Raw genomic sequence first — 18,366 nt, 5'->3', positions numbered from 1 at the left:
TAAAAAATGGCAAAATTTTCAAAATAGAAAAAGATCTGCATCCACACATTATCATCCTGCCAATAGAAACTACCCGTTATCCCCCCCCCCCCATACTCTACAGCCACAAAGCTCTCTAAAACAGCTGTATTTCTAAAAATCAAGAGGGAGGGTGATTTCTTTATCTCCACTCAGAATCAGTTTCTGGGAACTGATGGTCAAAACGCCCAAAACTGGGCTGCAGATGATTTATTGTACTTATCAGGTTGGTGCATTTTATCTCACCTGTCCTCTGAGGTGGCATGCATGTTTTCTTTCCCCTCTTTTTATCCTCAGAAGAACCCTGGGAGAAAACAACTGGCACACAATCAACTAGCAATTTTATGGAAGTTTGAACACAGGTCTCCCAGATACTAGTCTGACATTTAAACCACTACAGCACACTGGCTTTCATATATAACACCAAAACTATGGGAGTATTATAGAAGGAAGAACAAAGTTGGTTAGAGGTTCAGCTGTAATTATCTGCATCCTCTTTCTCTAGCAAGAGATTTTCAGAACAGCAGTCTAATCAATTTTTAGTGATGAGGTTAAGAATCATGGCTTAACTAAACTTACATGATGAGTTTGTGGCAGATGAGAGGCTTGAACCAGGAAACTTTTTTGGTGCACAGTTTTAGCCACTAACGTTTCATAGCTCTGTACCCAACAGAAGGACACTATTTAAGTATCATTTTGGTTCTGCACCAGATAAGAAATTAGCTGTGCAACGAACTATTGACGACTCTGTGAAATGAAAACCTTGCCTTACGAAAACTTAGGAAAGTTCCATTATCCCATCAGCAATTAGATAGCAAAAAGATCAGTCTTTTTGTTTTTGAGATTAGTAGTGAACAGCTGGTTAAGATGCTGGGCTGGGACACGGACATCACATTCTTCCTTGGAAATCAGGCAGACTTGCCTCTCGCAGAGTGATAGAGAACATAAATAAAGGGCTGTGGCTCTATTGTAGAGCATCTGCTTGACATGCGCAGGGTCCCAGGTTCAATGTCCAGCATCTATAGTTAGAGGATCCAGTAACAGGTAATGTGAAGGACCTTCACCTGAGAGACTAGAGAACTGCTACTGTCAGACATTATTGACCTTGATGGACCAATGATGTGACTTGGTGTAAAGGATTTTCATATATGTTCACAAGCCTTCTAGGGCATGTCCAGTGCAATCCCAAGAACACTTTCCTTGGGAGTAAATCTCTCTGAATAAACATGAGAAGGATTCTGAATAGACCTGTTTCAGATTGCTCTCTTAAACACAGCACAAGCAATGTAAAAATAACAGCTCTGGAGAGGACTTCTGCCTCTCGTCCTCATTGTACCTGCTTTGAACTTAATAGCAAAGTTTGGCTCCTTTACTCCTGCAACTGCTTTCTGTCCTTTGAACCACTGTTGGTCTTTCTGGTGTTTATCAGGGCTCTCTGTTGCTATGCAGTTTTCTTAGTGGACTTGTCCTGTGATGGTGCTTTATGGTCATGGCTGTGATTCTGTGGGGACACAGGAAAAAAATAAAGAATGTGGGAGTGGGCACAGAATGCTTATTCTTATAGCTGTGAAAACTAGTTTTGCTTTTTAAAAACATTTACACTTTGTTTACTAACTATTAGGCTTCTTGAGACAGCTTACAATAATTTTAAAATGCAATAAAACCAAACGAATTAAGAGACGAGCATGTGGGAGACAGCTACTGAAAGAGAAGTAGCCAACAATGCTTTTCAGTGGGGGTGGAGCCACAATTCACGCTTCCCTTGCTTGACTCTGCCTTTCTTGGTTCATAACCTTAAAATCTTTATTTGTGGGCTTCCACGGAAGGGCCGGCATTGCTGGCACTTCTGGGGGATCTTGTCTGGGGATCTTGTCTGCTTTGTCCTTCTTCCTTGTGGTGGCAGATCTGCACAACTTGGTGTTTTTTATCTTCTCATTCCTGCCGCTGCTCCAATTCCTTCAGGATGGGACCTTCTTTATGGATTTTGTTCGGAGCCCACGCACAACATCTGCCTTCCACAATCAGGTCAGCTTTCAGATCAGGGCATATCTATTCCCCTCCTTTTGTAAGTTTACCTGTGAAGATTTCTAAAATAGTTGCCATAGTGTTTTCCCCTTCATAGCATCTGAAGAAGTGAGCTCTGACTCGCACAAGCTTATGCTGAAATGAATGTTATCTTTTAAAGTTCCACTAGACTTCTGTTTTAAACCTGGCAAAGCCATAAAATGAATTTAAAGTTTGCAACTGAGGTCTGAGTTTGGGTGTGATTTGATTGCTGGGCTATGTCAGTGGACCACTTTTTGAGTGTTTACCTTTCACCTTTTAAAGAAAAAATCTTTGGCCATGCAGAGAAGAAAGGCAGACAGACTCGCAGCCTGGCTTTTACCTGGTTGCCCAGTAAGAAATAAATCTGCTTCTGCCTGCTTGACTTGTTTCTCTGGTTTGGCCAAATTAGACTGTAAGATTGTGTGGTTTGAAAGGACTGTGCCCCAAACTATGAAAGATAAAAAGTTCGGTGAACTGCACTATCCTTTCTGCTCCGGGGCACACCTGTCCAATCAACCCTGATCATTCATCACCATCTTTATTTTATAGATTTATCCATCCCCACAACTGGTGTTAGTGCTTAGGTATCTGAAGGATTTTTATGTGCAAGAAGATGAGGTGGAATTTTGATAATATCTTGATAATATCTTGACTATGGCATGAAATAGCCTCCACCTGCGGGGGGGGGGGGGCGGCAGCTAATTTCCCACAAACTGAGTTGCTGGGGCGGATTTGAAAGATGGCTGACATGACAGTACTTTTAGGAATTAAGCATGCTTATAAGAATTAATAATTTCCAGTTAAAATGAGTAATGCTCAGTCTATGCTGGTATTGAGTTACAGATGGTAAAGATAACAGCATCAAACTCTTTTAAAGCTCAGGATTTGCTGTGGTGACTTGCCTTTCCCTCAGCCGTTTCTCTCCTGCTGCTGGGCTTGCTTCCTTCCCTCCTCCTCCGCACCTCCTCTCACAAAGCTTTAACATAATGTGCTGCTGATGGTGGATGGGAGCTGGCAACTGTAACCTGTTTCGTTTTAATGCGGAGGTTTCAAGGGCTCATGTACTTTTCAAAAGCCTTTTTAAATTGCTCCTTCTGCTGCTGCTTCTGAGTCTACTATAGAGCATTACACAATATGGGAGGAAAGTGTTCTGTAACAAATCACTCAAATGGCAAAGCCGGGAAGGGAAAGACGAAGGTTTTGTGTCAAACTGTCAATGGTTCCCTGTAAACTTAAAGAAAATTGAATGTGTCTTAAACAGAAGAGACAATTTGTAACTTTGAAATCAGAGTTTTTTGAGACTTGGCACTGATTGAATACAGATAGCTGATGCATGCATACAAACATACATATACAACCTCACTCCTCAATAAAATCCTGCCTTCAGCTCTGGAAATGTTCCATGTAGGTACTGTTTAGTCCCCACCTGAGGGTACATATGGACCAGTCATCTTTAAGAACATAAGAAAAAGCCAGCTGGATCAGACCAGAGTCCATCTAGTCCAGCTCTCTGCTACTCGCAGTGGCCCACCAGGTGCCTTTGGGAACTCACATGCAGGAGGTGAACGCAATGACCTTCTGCGGCTGTTGCTCCCGAGCACCTGGACTGTTAAGGCATTTGCAATCTCAGATCAAAGAGGATCAAGATTGGTAGCCATAAATCGACTTCTCCTCCATAAATGTGTCCAAGCCCCTTTTAAAGCTATCCAGGTTAGTGGCCATCACCACCTCCTGTGGCAGCATATTCCAAACACCAATCACACGTTGCGTGAAGAAGTGTTTCCTTTTATTAGTCCTAATTCTTCCCCCCAGCATTTTCAATGTATGCCCCCTGGTTCTAGTATTGTGAGAAAGAGAGAAAAATTTCTCTCTGTCAACATTTTCTACCCCATGCATAATTTTATAGACTTCAATCATATCCCCCCTCAGACTTTGCTGTGTTGCCTGTTGGCACCATGGCACCTGCTAGTATATTTCCTGCTAGTATATTCCTCTACTTCTCCAAAACATCTCATCCTCAAAGAGGAAATCCTGATTTTCCTGTGCTTCAGAAGAGTCAAGAAGGTATCACCTTTCTGTCTGTAGGCAGCACCTATTTGGAAACAGCTGCCTCCATTATAAGACACTGCTTGACTTGGAACCTTCTATTATTTTATTTATTTATTTATTTATAATTGGTTTTATATACCGCTCCTCCCCCGAAGGGCTCTGGGCGGTGAACAACACAATAAAACAATAGTTACAATAAAACCCCATTAAAACAGCAATCAATAACTTTTGTGAAGTTTCCAATGTTTTGTGACTGGGTCCAGCCCTCTGTCCCTCACCCCAGGGCAGTCCTTTTGTGATGGGGCCTACTACCTGTTTCAAGATTCCAAAAATATTCTCAGGTTCAACAATTGTCAGCACCTCTTTTCCAAGGAACCAGAAGGCCATCAGAGAATGGGATCCACAGGAAATAATTTTAAGCACCCTAACCTAACTACACTTTCTGTTTTCCTTTGGGAGTTGTCTTTATTATTAAACCAGGTTAGGTTGTTGATTTGTAGACAACATGTCTAGCCTATGGGGCATTAATACAGCACTCCCAATAGCTTGAGCTCTCAAGATGTGTCGTTGCATATTTTTCTTTTATGCTTAGCCAACGGAGCTCATACCTGCAATAATATGTATTCTATTCACAGGTGAGTCTTTAAGTTTGATGCATAGGGGAAATTGTAATGAACTGCATGGCAGCATTAACATCTTGCCCTCCCCAAGGTCTCCCTTGATCAGACTGCTCCTGCAGTCCTAGAAGGCAGCATGTTGATCAATTCTGGACAGTCCACAGACCGGAGCAACACTCAAACCTTTGCCAGCTCCCAAAACATAGGAGACCAGGGATCTTCTGCATCTGGTTCCATTGAAAGCAGGTATGGAAAGAAGATAAAACTGTGTATTTCCTGTCTGGTGACAGTGACTGAATCACCTTGGCAAGGTCAAAAGAATGCGCCTTAGAGCAGGGGTGTCCAACTCTGGTGCCCCAGATGCTCATGGACTACGATTCCCATCAGCCCCAATTGGCCATGCTGGTAGGGACTGATGGGAATCGTAGTCCATGAGCATCTGGGGCACCAGAGTTGGACACCCCTGCCTTAGAGCCTTTTGAAAGGCTAATGGTTAGAGTGTTAGGATCTGGGAGACCCAGGCTTGAATGCCCGCACTGTCCTGGAAATTTGCTAGGAGACTTTGGGCCAGCCATCGTTACTCAGCCTAACCAACCTCACAGGGTTGTTATGAGGATAAAGTGGAAGAAAGGAGAATGATGTAAGCCATTTTGAGTCCCATTGGAGAGAATGGTGGGGTATAAAAGAAGTAAATAAACAAACTCTGGAAGGCTGCAGGAGGCTTATGGGACGAGAAAGACTCTGTTTCAGGGCCCTGCCTGGAGCTCTTCCTTTCTATGGATACACTCATGTCCTTGCTGCCTTCTACTCTGAAAAACAAAGCAAAACTTCTTCAGGAAAGGGAGATAGGCAGTCCGTTCTTCCTTTTTAATAGATGAACTTAAAAGGTGTTCATCTATTATTTATACTGAAGAGCAAGAAACACTTCCCCAAAAATCAACCAGACTAGCAGCAAAATATTTATTTTTAATTTTGCAGCTCTCAGCAGTTTTCCGCTGGCTCCCTGACATCATCATCGACTCTAATAGAGATCCTTGAAGCCATGAAACACCCCACGTGAGTTCTACATCACCTCCATTGCCTCTTGAGCTGTCCCCTTTTTGGAAAAGAGTGCAGTAGATGACAGATTTTTCTGGTTTCTAAAGCAATGCTAAGGCCTCTCTTGGCAGAGTATTCTATGGCTTCCTGCCATTTTCTGAGGAGATGGCAGGAATCAGAGTTTAGGTCCATCTGGTGTGACAGAGAGCAGCAGTGGCGTAGTGGTTAAGAGCAGGTGTACTCTAATCGGGAGAACAGGATTATTCCCTGCTCTGCCACTTGAGCTGTGGAGGCTTATCTGGGGAACTAGATTAGCCGGTGCACTCCAACACATGCCAGCTGGGTGACCTTGGGCTAGTCTGGGTTCTTCCAAGCTCTCTCCAGCCCACCCACCTCACAGGAATTGTTTGTTGGGGGGGTGTGGGAGGTTATGTAAGCCCCTTAGAGTCTCCTTATAGGAGAGAAAGGGGGATTATAAATCCAACTAGTCTTCATCAGCTTCACTTAGTGAAACTGGAAGAAGACACTGGGGCAGGAAAAGGAGAGTTTTATCAGTCCATATCAACTGTCCCTTGTCTTCTTGGCCTTTAGCACTGGGATCCAGCTGCTGTCAGAACAGAAGGGTCTCTCTCCATATAGCTTCATTAGTGCTGAGGCAGTCCACTGGCTGGCGAACACAGTGGAAGGGGTGCAGACCCAGGCCATGGCCATCGACATCCTGCAGGTAATCTTAATTTACATTAAGAAGGTGCTAACAATGCTGTCGATAGCTCTTGTTTCCATCACTTTTGTTCCCGCATTGACTTGCAGTGTGATTGATGTGCATGTGCATTGACAAAAGAAGGGCCTGGTGTCATTCCTCTGGGCAGGTTTGTGTGGAGACTTCCCTGCTGGTGAGTGCCAGGCCACTCAGAATCGGATGGTAAGGTTTGTTCTTCCCATAATGGCTTCTCCAGGATGTATCACTTGGGGACTCCATGGAACCTGCTTTCCGACCTGACCTCATCCTAGGAGCTATAGAGGACCCAAACCTACTTCTTTATATGCAGTCCCTCCTGTGTTCAGTTGCACAATTGTGCTACAGTGTGATGAAATGTTGGGAACTGAGGTAGCCTAAAATTGTCCCATCCAAACTATTTAACCATCGGTTGTAGAAAAATTCCGAGTTGTGCTGAATGCTCCCCCTCGCTATACTATTGAAATGATAACACTTCTTTTATTTGTCCTTGTTCTTAATTTTTTAGAAGATGCTGGATGAGCAGCTGATCATGCATGCCTCTGGAGAGGCCCTGCGCACCTTTATCTATGGGTTTTACTTCTACAAGATTGTAGCAGACAAGGAGCCGGAACGAGGTCAGGCTCTGAACACCACCAGGCACATAAATGGGAACCTGGATTTGTCCCCTTTTTCAGGGATGCTCCCTAGGCAATTTCTACCATCAGACTGAAGTGAAGGCTCTGCCCAGGCAGGGCCTGCATACTAGATCATGATCCCCGTCTACTACATGGGTGAACCTAATTTCATGGGCTCTTCCAATATAATTTTTAGAGTGGTAAATGGGAGGCAGACAGAACGAACCCACTGAAATCAGAGCAGCTGCACAAAAACACAGTATCACTTTGAGGTGTAGCTCCCATTCGGTTCAAGAATCTACTGGAGAATTTTTGCAGAAGAATGTCCTTCTGGGTTGTGTTAATTAATTGAGAGGAAAAATACTAATGTTTCTCTCAAGAGTCCTGAAGGTAATCTATAACCTGCGTGGTTATTATTATTATTTTGAGTGCCATCAAGTAAAGCTACCTGACTTATGAAGGCATTTCTCGGATAGATGAATGTCCTCCAACATGTCCGGTCATTAACATCCTTGCTCAGGTCTTGCAGACTTGCAGCCTGTGGCTTCCTTGACCAAGTCAATCCATCTCATATTGCGTCTTCCTCTTTGCTTGCTGCCTTTCACTTTTCTTATTGTTGTTGTCTTTTCCAGTGAGTCTTTTCATAATGTGACCAAAGTACAGTAGCATCAGTCTAGTTCAGTGGTTCTCAACCTTCCTAATTCCATGAGCCTTTAATACAGTTCCTCATGATGTGGTGACCCCCCCAACCCTAACATCATTTATCTATTTTACAGATGGAAGGCTGCCGCTGATGCAGAGAGTCTTAAGCGACCTGTGATGAGGAGTGGTTTGATTCCCCAAAGGGGTCCTGACCCACAGGTTGAGAACCACTGGTCAGTCATTTTTGCTTCTAGGTAGAGTTCAGGCTGATTTTGAACTAGAACCAGCTGCGTTGTCTTCTTGGTGGGCCATGGTATTCGTAAAACTCTTCTCCAACACCACATTTCAAGGGAATCAAGCCTCAAAGTTAATTACCCATATTGATCACATAGCTAAAAGTACCAGCTTGTGCTTCCAGTGGGCTTTATTTTCTCTCTCTTTCTCTCTTTTTCCTTATTTGTGCCCTCTTTCTCCAGTGGGGATGCAGCAGCCCACCATGTGGCACACAGCAGCAATGGATGATTTTTCTACTTTCCAACGGAAGTGGTTTGAAGTGGCCTTTGTAGCCGAGGAGCACTTGCACTCAGAAATCCCAGCCTTTCTTCTTCCTTGGTTGCCCAGCCGCCCAGCCTCGTATGCCAGCAGACACAGCTCCTTTAGCCGCAGTTTCGGAGGGCGGAGCCAGGCAGCCGCACTGTTAGGTAACTGTCTCTGGGAAGGTGGGTTGAAAAAAGGCTAGCAGGAGCCCAAGTCTGGGTGAGTTCACCCAGTCCAGTGAAATAATGTCCCAGAGCTGTTGCTTTTATATGGATGAAACAGAGAGGAAAGTTAATAGTTGCCCCACATTCAGCTGCTGGTGTCTCCTTTGTGCCTGAGTTGTTCCCTTCTTCTCTGTTACTTAGAGGAATGTTCTGTGGTGTCCGCAGAGAAATTGGAAACAAATTTAACAGTCATCTGAAAAAGTTAGGCCCCACTGAAAGTCAGTTGTGTTAAAATGCTTTATTTAAGCATATGATTTTTAAAAATGTTAGTGGATTTCAGGTATAGCAGACTTTGTGGGGATTGTCCTCAGCATGGTTTTAATGACTCCATCCCTCTGCCCTGCTGGTGAAATTTGGCAAGGTTCAGAGGGAAAGAGACTGTCTTGCAACAAAGAAATTTATGCAGAAGAAGAAAATCTTGATCCTGTTCTGTTTTTTTAAAAAACTGCTTTGAATCCGGGGTGGGTGGGTGCCAAAAAGGTTTCTCTGTGACGACAGAATTTGATTGTATATACTGGTTTTCCAACCAGAAAGTTGTCTTCAATATTTGCATCTTCATCTGCTCCCCTCTATCTCCAGATATTAGCCCCTATTGGTGGTTTTAGGAAGGCAGTTGCTTGGATGCTGAGCACCTCAGCCTCCTCTTCGCAGGATTGCGGATCCTTAATGTCTTCAGAGCCAAGCCAAGCAAAAAAAAAAAAGCCGGCATCTGCTCTGCCTCCAGTGTTGTTCTGGCAGGGGAAGTTGTTCAGTCTATCCCTGAAAGCCAAGCTGTCTTTCTTGCTAGGAAAAAGTGTAGTTTTCTTTCTTTGCTGAATGAATTAGCTTGATTTCAGTGTCTGGAGATTGGACACCTGGGGACAGCTAAAGCAGAATTTAAGTGCCTTTTTCCAGAATTGTCAAGGACAGGTCCTCTTTTAAATATTTTCAGAGCCACTACAGTCAAACCTACATGCAGCCATCTACCTCCGGCACTGTCTTTCCCCTTTCAGCTGGAATTTGGTAGTTTGAACCCCCCCGAGTCAAAGTTGTGGGTTTCCTTGGATTCAGAATTCATTATTATAATAATGCACATCCAGGCTGACAGTTTTTTGCCTCGATCCCACATGTAGTCAGCAAATTGCCAGGCAGTTTATTTCTTCCATTTATCCTATTTGTGCTGGTTTCCTGGCCTTCGGCAGCTGCCACAATACCTGAACAGCGGACGGTGACACTGGATGTGGACATCAACAATCGCACAGACCGCCTGGGAATGGTGCAGCTGCTACTACCATGGTAGTTTCTCCGCCAATGCTGCCTTTGAGGTCAAACTCCACTGGATGGCTGTAACGGCAGCAGTTCTCTTTGAGATGGTAAGATCTCAGGAAGAATGCCCACCTGCCCAACATTTCTTTGTGGTGGGTGATATAGAATTGTAGTTTGTTTTTGCTTAGTTGGGATTTCCTTTCAGCTGATGGGAGTCTTGTCTGGCATTTCACATGACCTATAGTAACGTTGGGATGCTGTTTGGATTAGGGAGGTTATGATGTTCTGTTGGAGAAAAGATCAGAGAGAGCTGTTTAGAATTTACTGGACAGCTAATCTGTGTGCCGTGCATTGCATGTATTTTTTTAAATTGGGGAGAGAACCCTACATTTTTAGTTCAGGCTTTTTTTCCTCCTGTAGAATAGCTTGAAGTGTTATTTATTTACATGATTTATAGACCACCTTTTTCACTGAAACTCAAGGAAGATTATGTAATTGATTGCAAGTCAATGCAATCAATAGGATGAGACATCCGGTAAGCAATTCAGTAGGACTAGTATTAAAGAAATCTGAAACAAAGCGTAACTGTTAGACATGATACATGAAACAATGCAGAAAATGGTTTTACATGAGTAGAAAACAATGCAGTTAAAGCATGATAATACACCCAGAAAACAGATAATACATACATATCATGTGCAGCAGTAGTCCACGTTCCCATTCTCTTCCTGAACCATTTCATTATAACATAACCCTATTACCTTTATAAAAATGCACTGCTAACTATTCTGTTTTACATCGTTTGCATAATGACAGAAGCCTGTGAGTCTCCTTGATCTTTTCTGATTGGCCATTCTATAAGGTGGGATCCCCAACAGAGAATGCACAAGTATGGGCAGTTGCTGATCTTTCCCATTTGCAGCGTGGTAGTCTTTGGTCAGATGAGTGAAGCAGTTGTGGCAGAGAGACAGTCTTGCACATATGAGGTGTGAATGACTAAATCAGATGCCTGAATCCTGGCAATATTTGTACATTTGCTGCTTATTCATGTTATTACTCATTTATTGATTAGATTCAGTTATTAAGCCCGACTCCTTGTTTACCGAAGCCGATTATCCATATTAACATACAGTTCAAATAAGAGCAGTAGTTGCTGCTGCTGAAGCAATTTGCAGAGCTCTGACTGATGGAGTAGCAATGTTTGCTTCTCTGGTTAAGAGTAGCAGTGTTTGTCTATGCTAGGATGCTGATCAGGGAAAATGGAAAAAAAACCCATTAAAGGATGGCTGAATTGTTCAGCTGTAATCTTCTCCCAAGCTTTCTGCTGACTCAGCCATGGATGCTGCACATTCCCATCTCCAAGGCAGTTTATGTTCAGAGAGGCTGTTGCATGCCTAGGTTGCATTCTCTGAAAGGTATGATGTAGGCTTGGACCATTTTTGCCCTCTGTTCTTTTTCCTCATAGCTCATCCTTTCAATCTCCACACAGGTTCAGGGCTGGCATCGCAAAGCCACGTCCTGTGGCTTCTTGCTAGTTCCAGTCCTGGAAGGTCCATTTGCACTGCCCAGTTACTTGTATGGGGACCCTCTTCGAGCACAGCTGTTCATCCCACTCAGTGTCAGCTCGTTGCTGAAGGAGGGCAGTGAGCACCTGTTTGATGGTAAGGTTCCTGTCTTATGGTGTCAAGAGCCTTGTTTACACTCTTGCCTCTGTGCATGTATGTCCTGAAAAATCTAGACTTGGCTGCATTTGAAGAGATGAGTTGTCAACCACAGTGTTGAAGGAGAAAACGTTAAAAACATGTACTGCCTGTCTGCTGGAAGCAGAAGAAAACAAGCTAGTAAAAGGCTTGCCTTTGTGGGTGAAGCTCATTTTCAGAATGCTGGGCACTAAGATTTGAAATGGGGAACTGAGTCAAAGATTAGACATTCCATGTTTTGATAGAGTTTGCCCCCAGATCCCCAATTTCTTGACCTGAATGTTGTTTTTTCAACCTCATTCAGTCACTACCCCAAGTGAAATAATAATCCTTTACCCCTTTACCATGACCAGAAACTTATTTCGTTGTGCCAGTTTAGTTCTCTGGATTCTCAGAAGACTCTTCTTCCATTAAAGAACCATAAGCCTTTCTGGCCAGTCTCCACCACTTTGTCCTAAATGTACGGGGAAAGCTGGAAGGCACGTCTGTTTTAGAGAGCTGGGGTGGTGTGATGGTTAAGAGCAGGCTGACTCTAATCTGGAACACCGGGTTCAGTTCCCTACTCCTCCACATGAAGCTTGCTGGGTGGCCTTGGGACCAGTCACAGTTCTCTCAGAACTTTCTCAGCTCACATTGGCCGTTTCTGCACAGGCGGAATATGGCGGCCTGGGGACGGCAAAAACGCCGTCCCCAGGCCACCGATACAGAGGCAACTGCGCTTCGTGCCGCTCGCCCGTCACGCTGGCATTTTCCAGAACTGGGAAGCGCTCTTGTTGAAATGCCAGCTGGAAACTTTACGCTGCCGTCGCGAGCGGCAGCAGCTTCCAACTTCCCCACCCTGGCTTCCCTTACCTTCTCTCTGGCCCTCCGGCGTCGCCGGGCCGCGGGATACGCCCTGCTCGACCGGAAGCGAAACAGGGCGAAGCGTCCCCGAACGGCGGCGATGCCGGCTTTAAATGAAGCGACACGTCAGGGCGGTCCCCAGCGTCGTCGAGATTACGTCGATCGCGACCGGCGGCTTCGATGGAGTGTTGACCAAAGAGGCAGTCAGTGGCAAACCCCTTCCAAACTTCTCATGCCTTGAAAACCCCACAGGATTGCCTTAAGTGACTTGACAGCATTTCCCACCACCACTTCCCTGTTTTGATCATTCACATCCATCCAGAAATTTCCCCACCTTTCTTTGTGATTTTGTAAGCAGTTGCCCACTTTAGGCTTTTATATAGAGTGGTTATGAGATGCTATTTTACGCACAAAGGCAGGATGTGTGTGTGTCTGTTTAACCAATGCCAAATAAATAAAGAGTATCTCTCTCCCTTTGTTTAAAATTTCTCTCTCTCTCTCTCCTATAGTGAATTGAGAAAATAATCTTAGCTTCACCAGATTCCATATCTGCACGAACACCATTCTGTTCTCATCATTTACATATCACCTTCCTCAGTGTCTCCTGCTCTATGTTTGTTGTGATTTATTTTAATGCTAGTTTGCTCTGTTCTATTATCAATGCTATTTTTTATGTGCTGCTTTTAGTTTTTTGGTGTCTTCTGCTGTTATTTTAGTTTGGGGAGCATTTTAGTATGTAATATAATAGTATAATAAGTATATTTGTACTTAGTATAATAGTATAGTATAATAAGATATTTGTTTTTGTGAATCACTTCAAGAGCTTTCAGACTGAGGGGGCAGAACAGAGATACCATAAATAAATAATCTTAATGGCCAGATTAGGGGTTCGGTCCTTCCTGAAGCCATATTTTCTACAGCTTGTCCATGTGGCTTCTCCTACCTCTTCCAGATGGGCATCTGCCTGTCCAACACCCCCCTCCCCAATCTCTGAGTCTTACTTTCTCCGCTGATTTCAGTAAAAGCAATCTTCTTTCTTTCATGTACACCTACCTGCCCCACCTACCTGCTTCAAAATTCTAGGCAAAACTAGTACTCTCCATGTGATCATTTGACATGGTACATAGACATGTAGTCACATAACAACTTCAATTCTAGCCTGGCAGATTCCCAATCTTATGAAAACCTTAATTAATAGCCTTTGTCATACCTTGGAAGGCAATATAAGACCAGCCTCTAAGCATTAGCCGAGTGCAGATTAAACACTGATTTTTCCCTAATCTTTACACAGATTTACCTGGGGGGATGAAGTCTGATTTCTCCAAACCTCTTTGTTGTGAAAGCAAGCAAGCCTTTCCAAAATGCCTGATATCTTAGGCCCTTTCCCCCCTTCTTAACTAAAACTGAGGGCCCAGTTTACTCTTCCAGCCATAAAGTCCTGCTTTTAGAATGGATAAGGGTACAGTTTACTTGACCACACTACCTCGTGTGTATCACTAATCCAGGTGCATCTCCCAGCTAAAGCAAGCAAAGCCCAGTGCAGAAAAGGCTCCCTTGAGGCTGGGTTCCTCTGCTGTATTTATATATTGGGCATGATTAGCTCTTTCAATCACGGATGATGCTGAGAAGCAGTGAAGCTATCTCTCTTCAACAGAGCTTTACTAGAATATTTTTGAGGTGCCGGATAAGCTTTGTTGTATAAAGCCGTGCTCCTTTTTGCCACACTTTGTTAACGTTTTAAAAATCTAGCTGGCATCCCTCAGTTTTCCTTTTGGCCGTCTGTGGTTGTATGCCTCCTTCAGCTGTCCTCGCTCTTCCTTCCAGTCTAGGTTTCTGTTTGCCATACTTCTAAGAAATTCTCTGTTGCCATGGTTACCCTTCAAGTTCACAGCACTATGGGAAAGGAAGAAAATTACCATCTTGTTTTGTGGAAGCATATTCTCAGTTTTTAGAAATGCTGTTTAGTGATACAAGGAGAATTCCTCACAGCAGCTAAACAGAGACTACAAAGGAATGGTCCTTTTAAGGATTATGTAATTAAAAATTCAGTAAGTTGTCTCCATGATTTGTATTTCTAGCCCATCATTCCTGTCTGTAACTCTTAAGCAGGGATCCTGAAATATTGTGCAAAGGCCTATACAGATTAAGCATTACGCATACACCGGCTGAGCCAAGGAGAGCAAGACTTGAGAAAGTCAGTGTGGGAAAGCAGAATTGATTAAGGAAGTGGAGCCAACTGCAAGAAGACCTTCACAACAAAGATGTGCAACTCTGTTCTCCCCCCACCCCCAATGTCACCTAGAAGATATAAAAGCAGTCCATTTAGGAAATGATCCCTTCATCTGTGATTCTCTTTCAGGCTTTGAACCGGAGACTTACTGGGATCGCATGCACTTGCTCCAAGAAGTAATTGCATACAGGTAAGCAGAACTTAAAGTATATGAGAGGAATGTCCACTTAGCCCTAGAAGGGCTGGAAGCACATCTAGAGATACCATTTCCTACTCAGGAACAGAGAGATCAAGTGGGGTAGGGGCTGTAGTCTGTGTTTTTGGAATGGAACTAGGAAATATTTACAAAGCTGTTTCTAACAGCTAGGATTCTGCATGAGTTTTTCTGACTTTTCCATAATGGTGTTCCTGGGGTGACCAATCCCTGGCTCAGAAGAGAGGCCAAACTAATAGATTCAACTTCTTTTCTATAACAGCTCTGCAGCCACAGTTGGTTGTTAGATTGTACACCAACTCGGGAGAGGTCAGACAGGTGACTGGACCACCACAGCTCCATGGGATCTCTTTATTTGAATTACTTTTGGCCCGTGCACTCAGTTGGATAGCTTTCAAAGCAGCTTTACAATGCTTAGAAGAATTACAATAGGCTGAAAGGAATGAAAGCTACAGTAGGAGATGAACAACTCTAAAGAACAGTGAAAATGTTGGCCAAAAAACCAAGCTCAACATAAAGGCAGGGTAAACAGAACTGGTACTGAAAATTTAACAGGCTTTTCGCCCAGCAGAGGTGCCACAACAGAGGAGGCCCTATCCATAGTGACAATCTGTTCTACTTTAGCAAGTGCAAGGACACAGTGAAGGGCCTGTGAAAGTGATCTTAGTAAGTGGGTAGCTATGTGTTGAAGCAGGCAGTTACCCAAGTAGTAAGAAGAGGAGAAGTTTGGATTTGTATCCCCCCTTTCTCTCCTGTAGGAGACTCAAAGGGGCTTGCAATCTCCTTGCCCTTCCCCCCTCACAACAAACACCCTGTGAGGTGGGTGGGGCTGAGAGAGCTCCGAAAAGCTGTGACCGTAAACTGGCTATTTGATGTGCTGGGCTTTACATGTAATAACCAACATTTAAATTGTTCCATGGAGCAAAGTAGCTGCCAATTTAGGACTTCTTAACATTGGCAAGTCCCCTTGCCACACCAGTTGAAACCTTTGACCAGTCTTCAGAGGCAGCCTTATGTACAGAGGACCGTGGCAGTCTTGTGAGCATCAGCAGCCTTCTCCCTATAGTCAAAGGAGTCCTTTCTCTGGCCAACCTCTGGGGGCTCAGATGCCTAAAATGTATGATCCTGCTGAGCCATGCAACTTCTATTTTGTTGTTGTTCTTAAACTCTCAGGGTTCCTTCTGCTTGTTTCCATCGTTACCTAATTCTTCGACATGTGTTGTTCTCTGCAGATTCGGATTTGTACAAGATAAATATTCTGCTTCTGCATTCAACTTCCCTGCAGAAAACAAGCCCCAATATATCCATGTTACCGGTGAGCATGTTTTTCTTTGCCTGTGGCTATGCGTTTGGGGAGCAGCTGGTTGACTTCAGTCTCTGATACAGTTGCCAGTCAACTAGCAGGCAGCTGCAGCGCCAGCAGGCAGCAATAATCTTGCTATTTGAGGGATGAATTTAAGATAGGTTGCTGGTCAGGGTAATTTCATCTGCTGAGGCTGCATTAGGAGCCACATCCCATCATATAAAAGCTCATCTACAGGCAGGAAACACAGTAGCCAAAGATGATCCAGTAAGCAGCCAGCAGGGACTAGGTACAGAATCCTCATGGTTTGGTTCAGACCCAAAACGTTTGAGTAATCTCACATAAAGTCAGGAGAGGGGCTGCAGACAGGGACTAGAGTGGTGGCGAATCTATGACTCTCCAGATGTTCATGGACTACAATTTTCATCAGCCCCTGCCAGCATGGCCAATTGGACATGCCTAGTGCCAGTGCTTTTTTAAAATCCAGGTGAAGGGGCTGTTGCTACCCCTACTTTAACCAGAAGGAGGGAAGGCAAAGATGACAATATTAGTGTTTAGATAAAGCCCTGGCTGTAGGCTGATGCTGCCACAAACTGTCACCAATCCTGATATGTGTTGACCCCTTCCCCTGTTTCCTGCCTACCTGCTTAATTGTGCCAGGTCTGTTTCATTCGAAAGCATTCCAAAGATTTCTTTTCTTTTGAGATTTCTTAAATCAGTGGTATTGGTAATAAGCAGTAGCAAGCAGTGCAAGAGTGCATTGGAATTCTTGGCAGAATTTCAACTTCTCTGCAAAATTACATTTTTGCAGGAAACAGAACAAACCTTAGCAAACATGCTTAAGCCTGTTCTCACTTTTTTTTCTCACTTTCCTATCAAGCATCATAACAAAACTCATAGCTAAAGGGGGCAGTAGTGGCGTAGTGACTAAGAGCAGTGGCTAAGAGCAGGTGCACTCTGATCTGGAGGAACCAGGCTTGATTCCCAGCTCTGCCGCTTGAGTTGTGGAGGCTTATCTGGGGAATTCAGATTAGCCTGCGCACTCCCACACATGCCAGCTGGGTGACCTTGGGCTAGTCACAGCTTTTCGGAGTTCTCTCAGCCCCACCCACCTCACAGGGTGTTTGTTGTGAGGGGGGAAGGGCAAGGAGATTGTAAGCCCCTTTGAGTCTCCTACAGGAGAGAAAGGGGGATATAAATCCAAACTCTTCTCTTCTTCTTCTTCTAAATAACTGCAGCAAGATATGGTTGTTGCTCATTAAAACCTTGTTCCATTTTGTTCAGGGACTGTGTTTCTTCAGTTGCCATACTCCAAGCGGAAGTTCTCTGGACAGCAGAGACGACGGCGCAATTCTACTAGCTCTACCAATCAAAATGTCTTCTGTGAAGAGCACATTGGCTACAACTGGGCATACAATACTATGTTGACCAAGACATGGAGGTCCAGTGCCACAGGTGATGAGAAATTTGCCGATCGATTGTTGAAAGATTTCACAGACTTTTGTGGGAACAAGGATAACCGGCTTGTCTCCTTTTGGACAAGCTGTCTTGAGAAGATGCATGCCAGTGCACCCTGAAGGATAGAAATCCTGTTAAATTAGGGTCAAGGTATTGAAAAATTGGAGAGCATCTTGAGAATCCTGATCAGATGACTAGGAATCAAAGATTTCGGGATGCTGTGGCCAGTGAAGTTACATGGATAGGCTCTTTACTTGACATGGCTCTCGTCCAAATAGAAAGGAGAAAAACTTCAGACTGAACTTGAAGAAAACTGATAACTATCTTGAAATCATTAGTGAAATCTTTCTAACCTTCTATGATGTTCATGGTTTTGTGTGCATATGTAAGATACTACACCAAATAAAAATTTACAAAATAAAATACAGTTCTCCCTTTTATTAATAATTATCTGTATGTATAATTATCTGTGTGTGTCACGGAGACCTGGGTGAGAGAGGGCGAAACAGTTGCCCTCAACAATCTCACTCCAAGGGGTACCGTGGCAGTCCAGCAGCCTCGGACACAGGGCCGGGGGGGGTGGCGTGGCGATGCTCATCCGAGATACTATCGCCTTCAGGACGTCCCCTGTCCCGGTGATTGATGGCATGGAGTGTCTAGGCCTTCATTGGGACTACCAAGAAGCTGGCTATCCTGCTAGTGTACCGGTCACCTGGCGCGTGAGGATAGCCTGTGCGGCTTCTGGAAGTGCCGTCTCTGAGTGGCGGCTGGAGCACCCACAAGCTTAATTGTGCTGGGTGACTTCAACGTCCATGTTGATTCGGCCTCCTCGTCAGTGGCCGCTGATCT

At 44.2% G+C, this 18,366-nt stretch overlaps 1 protein-coding gene across 1 annotated transcript in view; it reads left to right on the top strand.

Moving 5' to 3' along the window:
* The window catches only part of DEPDC5 (DEP domain containing 5, GATOR1 subcomplex subunit), a 62,471-nt gene extending 44,531 nt beyond the window's left edge, over window positions 1-17,940 (top strand). The window contains 12 exon segments of the mRNA XM_048514959.1: window positions 1,981-2,043; window positions 4,825-4,976; window positions 5,709-5,786; window positions 6,360-6,492; window positions 7,013-7,121; window positions 8,240-8,464; window positions 9,706-9,773; window positions 9,775-9,876; window positions 11,259-11,430; window positions 14,672-14,732; window positions 15,989-16,071; window positions 17,344-17,940. Of these exon segments, the coding sequence (XP_048370916.1) occupies window positions 1,981-2,043; window positions 4,825-4,976; window positions 5,709-5,786; window positions 6,360-6,492; window positions 7,013-7,121; window positions 8,240-8,464; window positions 9,706-9,773; window positions 9,775-9,876; window positions 11,259-11,430; window positions 14,672-14,732; window positions 15,989-16,071; window positions 17,344-17,636 (1,539 nt within the window). The 3' untranslated portion in view covers window positions 17,637-17,940.
* The last annotated feature ends 426 nt before the right edge of the window (window positions 17,941-18,366 follow it).

The sequence above is a fragment of the Sphaerodactylus townsendi genome, linkage group LG13 (genome assembly GCF_021028975.2).
Source record: "Sphaerodactylus townsendi isolate TG3544 linkage group LG13, MPM_Stown_v2.3, whole genome shotgun sequence".
In the NCBI taxonomy this organism is placed as follows: Eukaryota; Metazoa; Chordata; class Lepidosauria; order Squamata; family Sphaerodactylidae; genus Sphaerodactylus; species Sphaerodactylus townsendi.
Note: the sequence above shows the minus strand (reverse complement) of the source record. Positions and strands in the feature narration are given on the sequence as shown.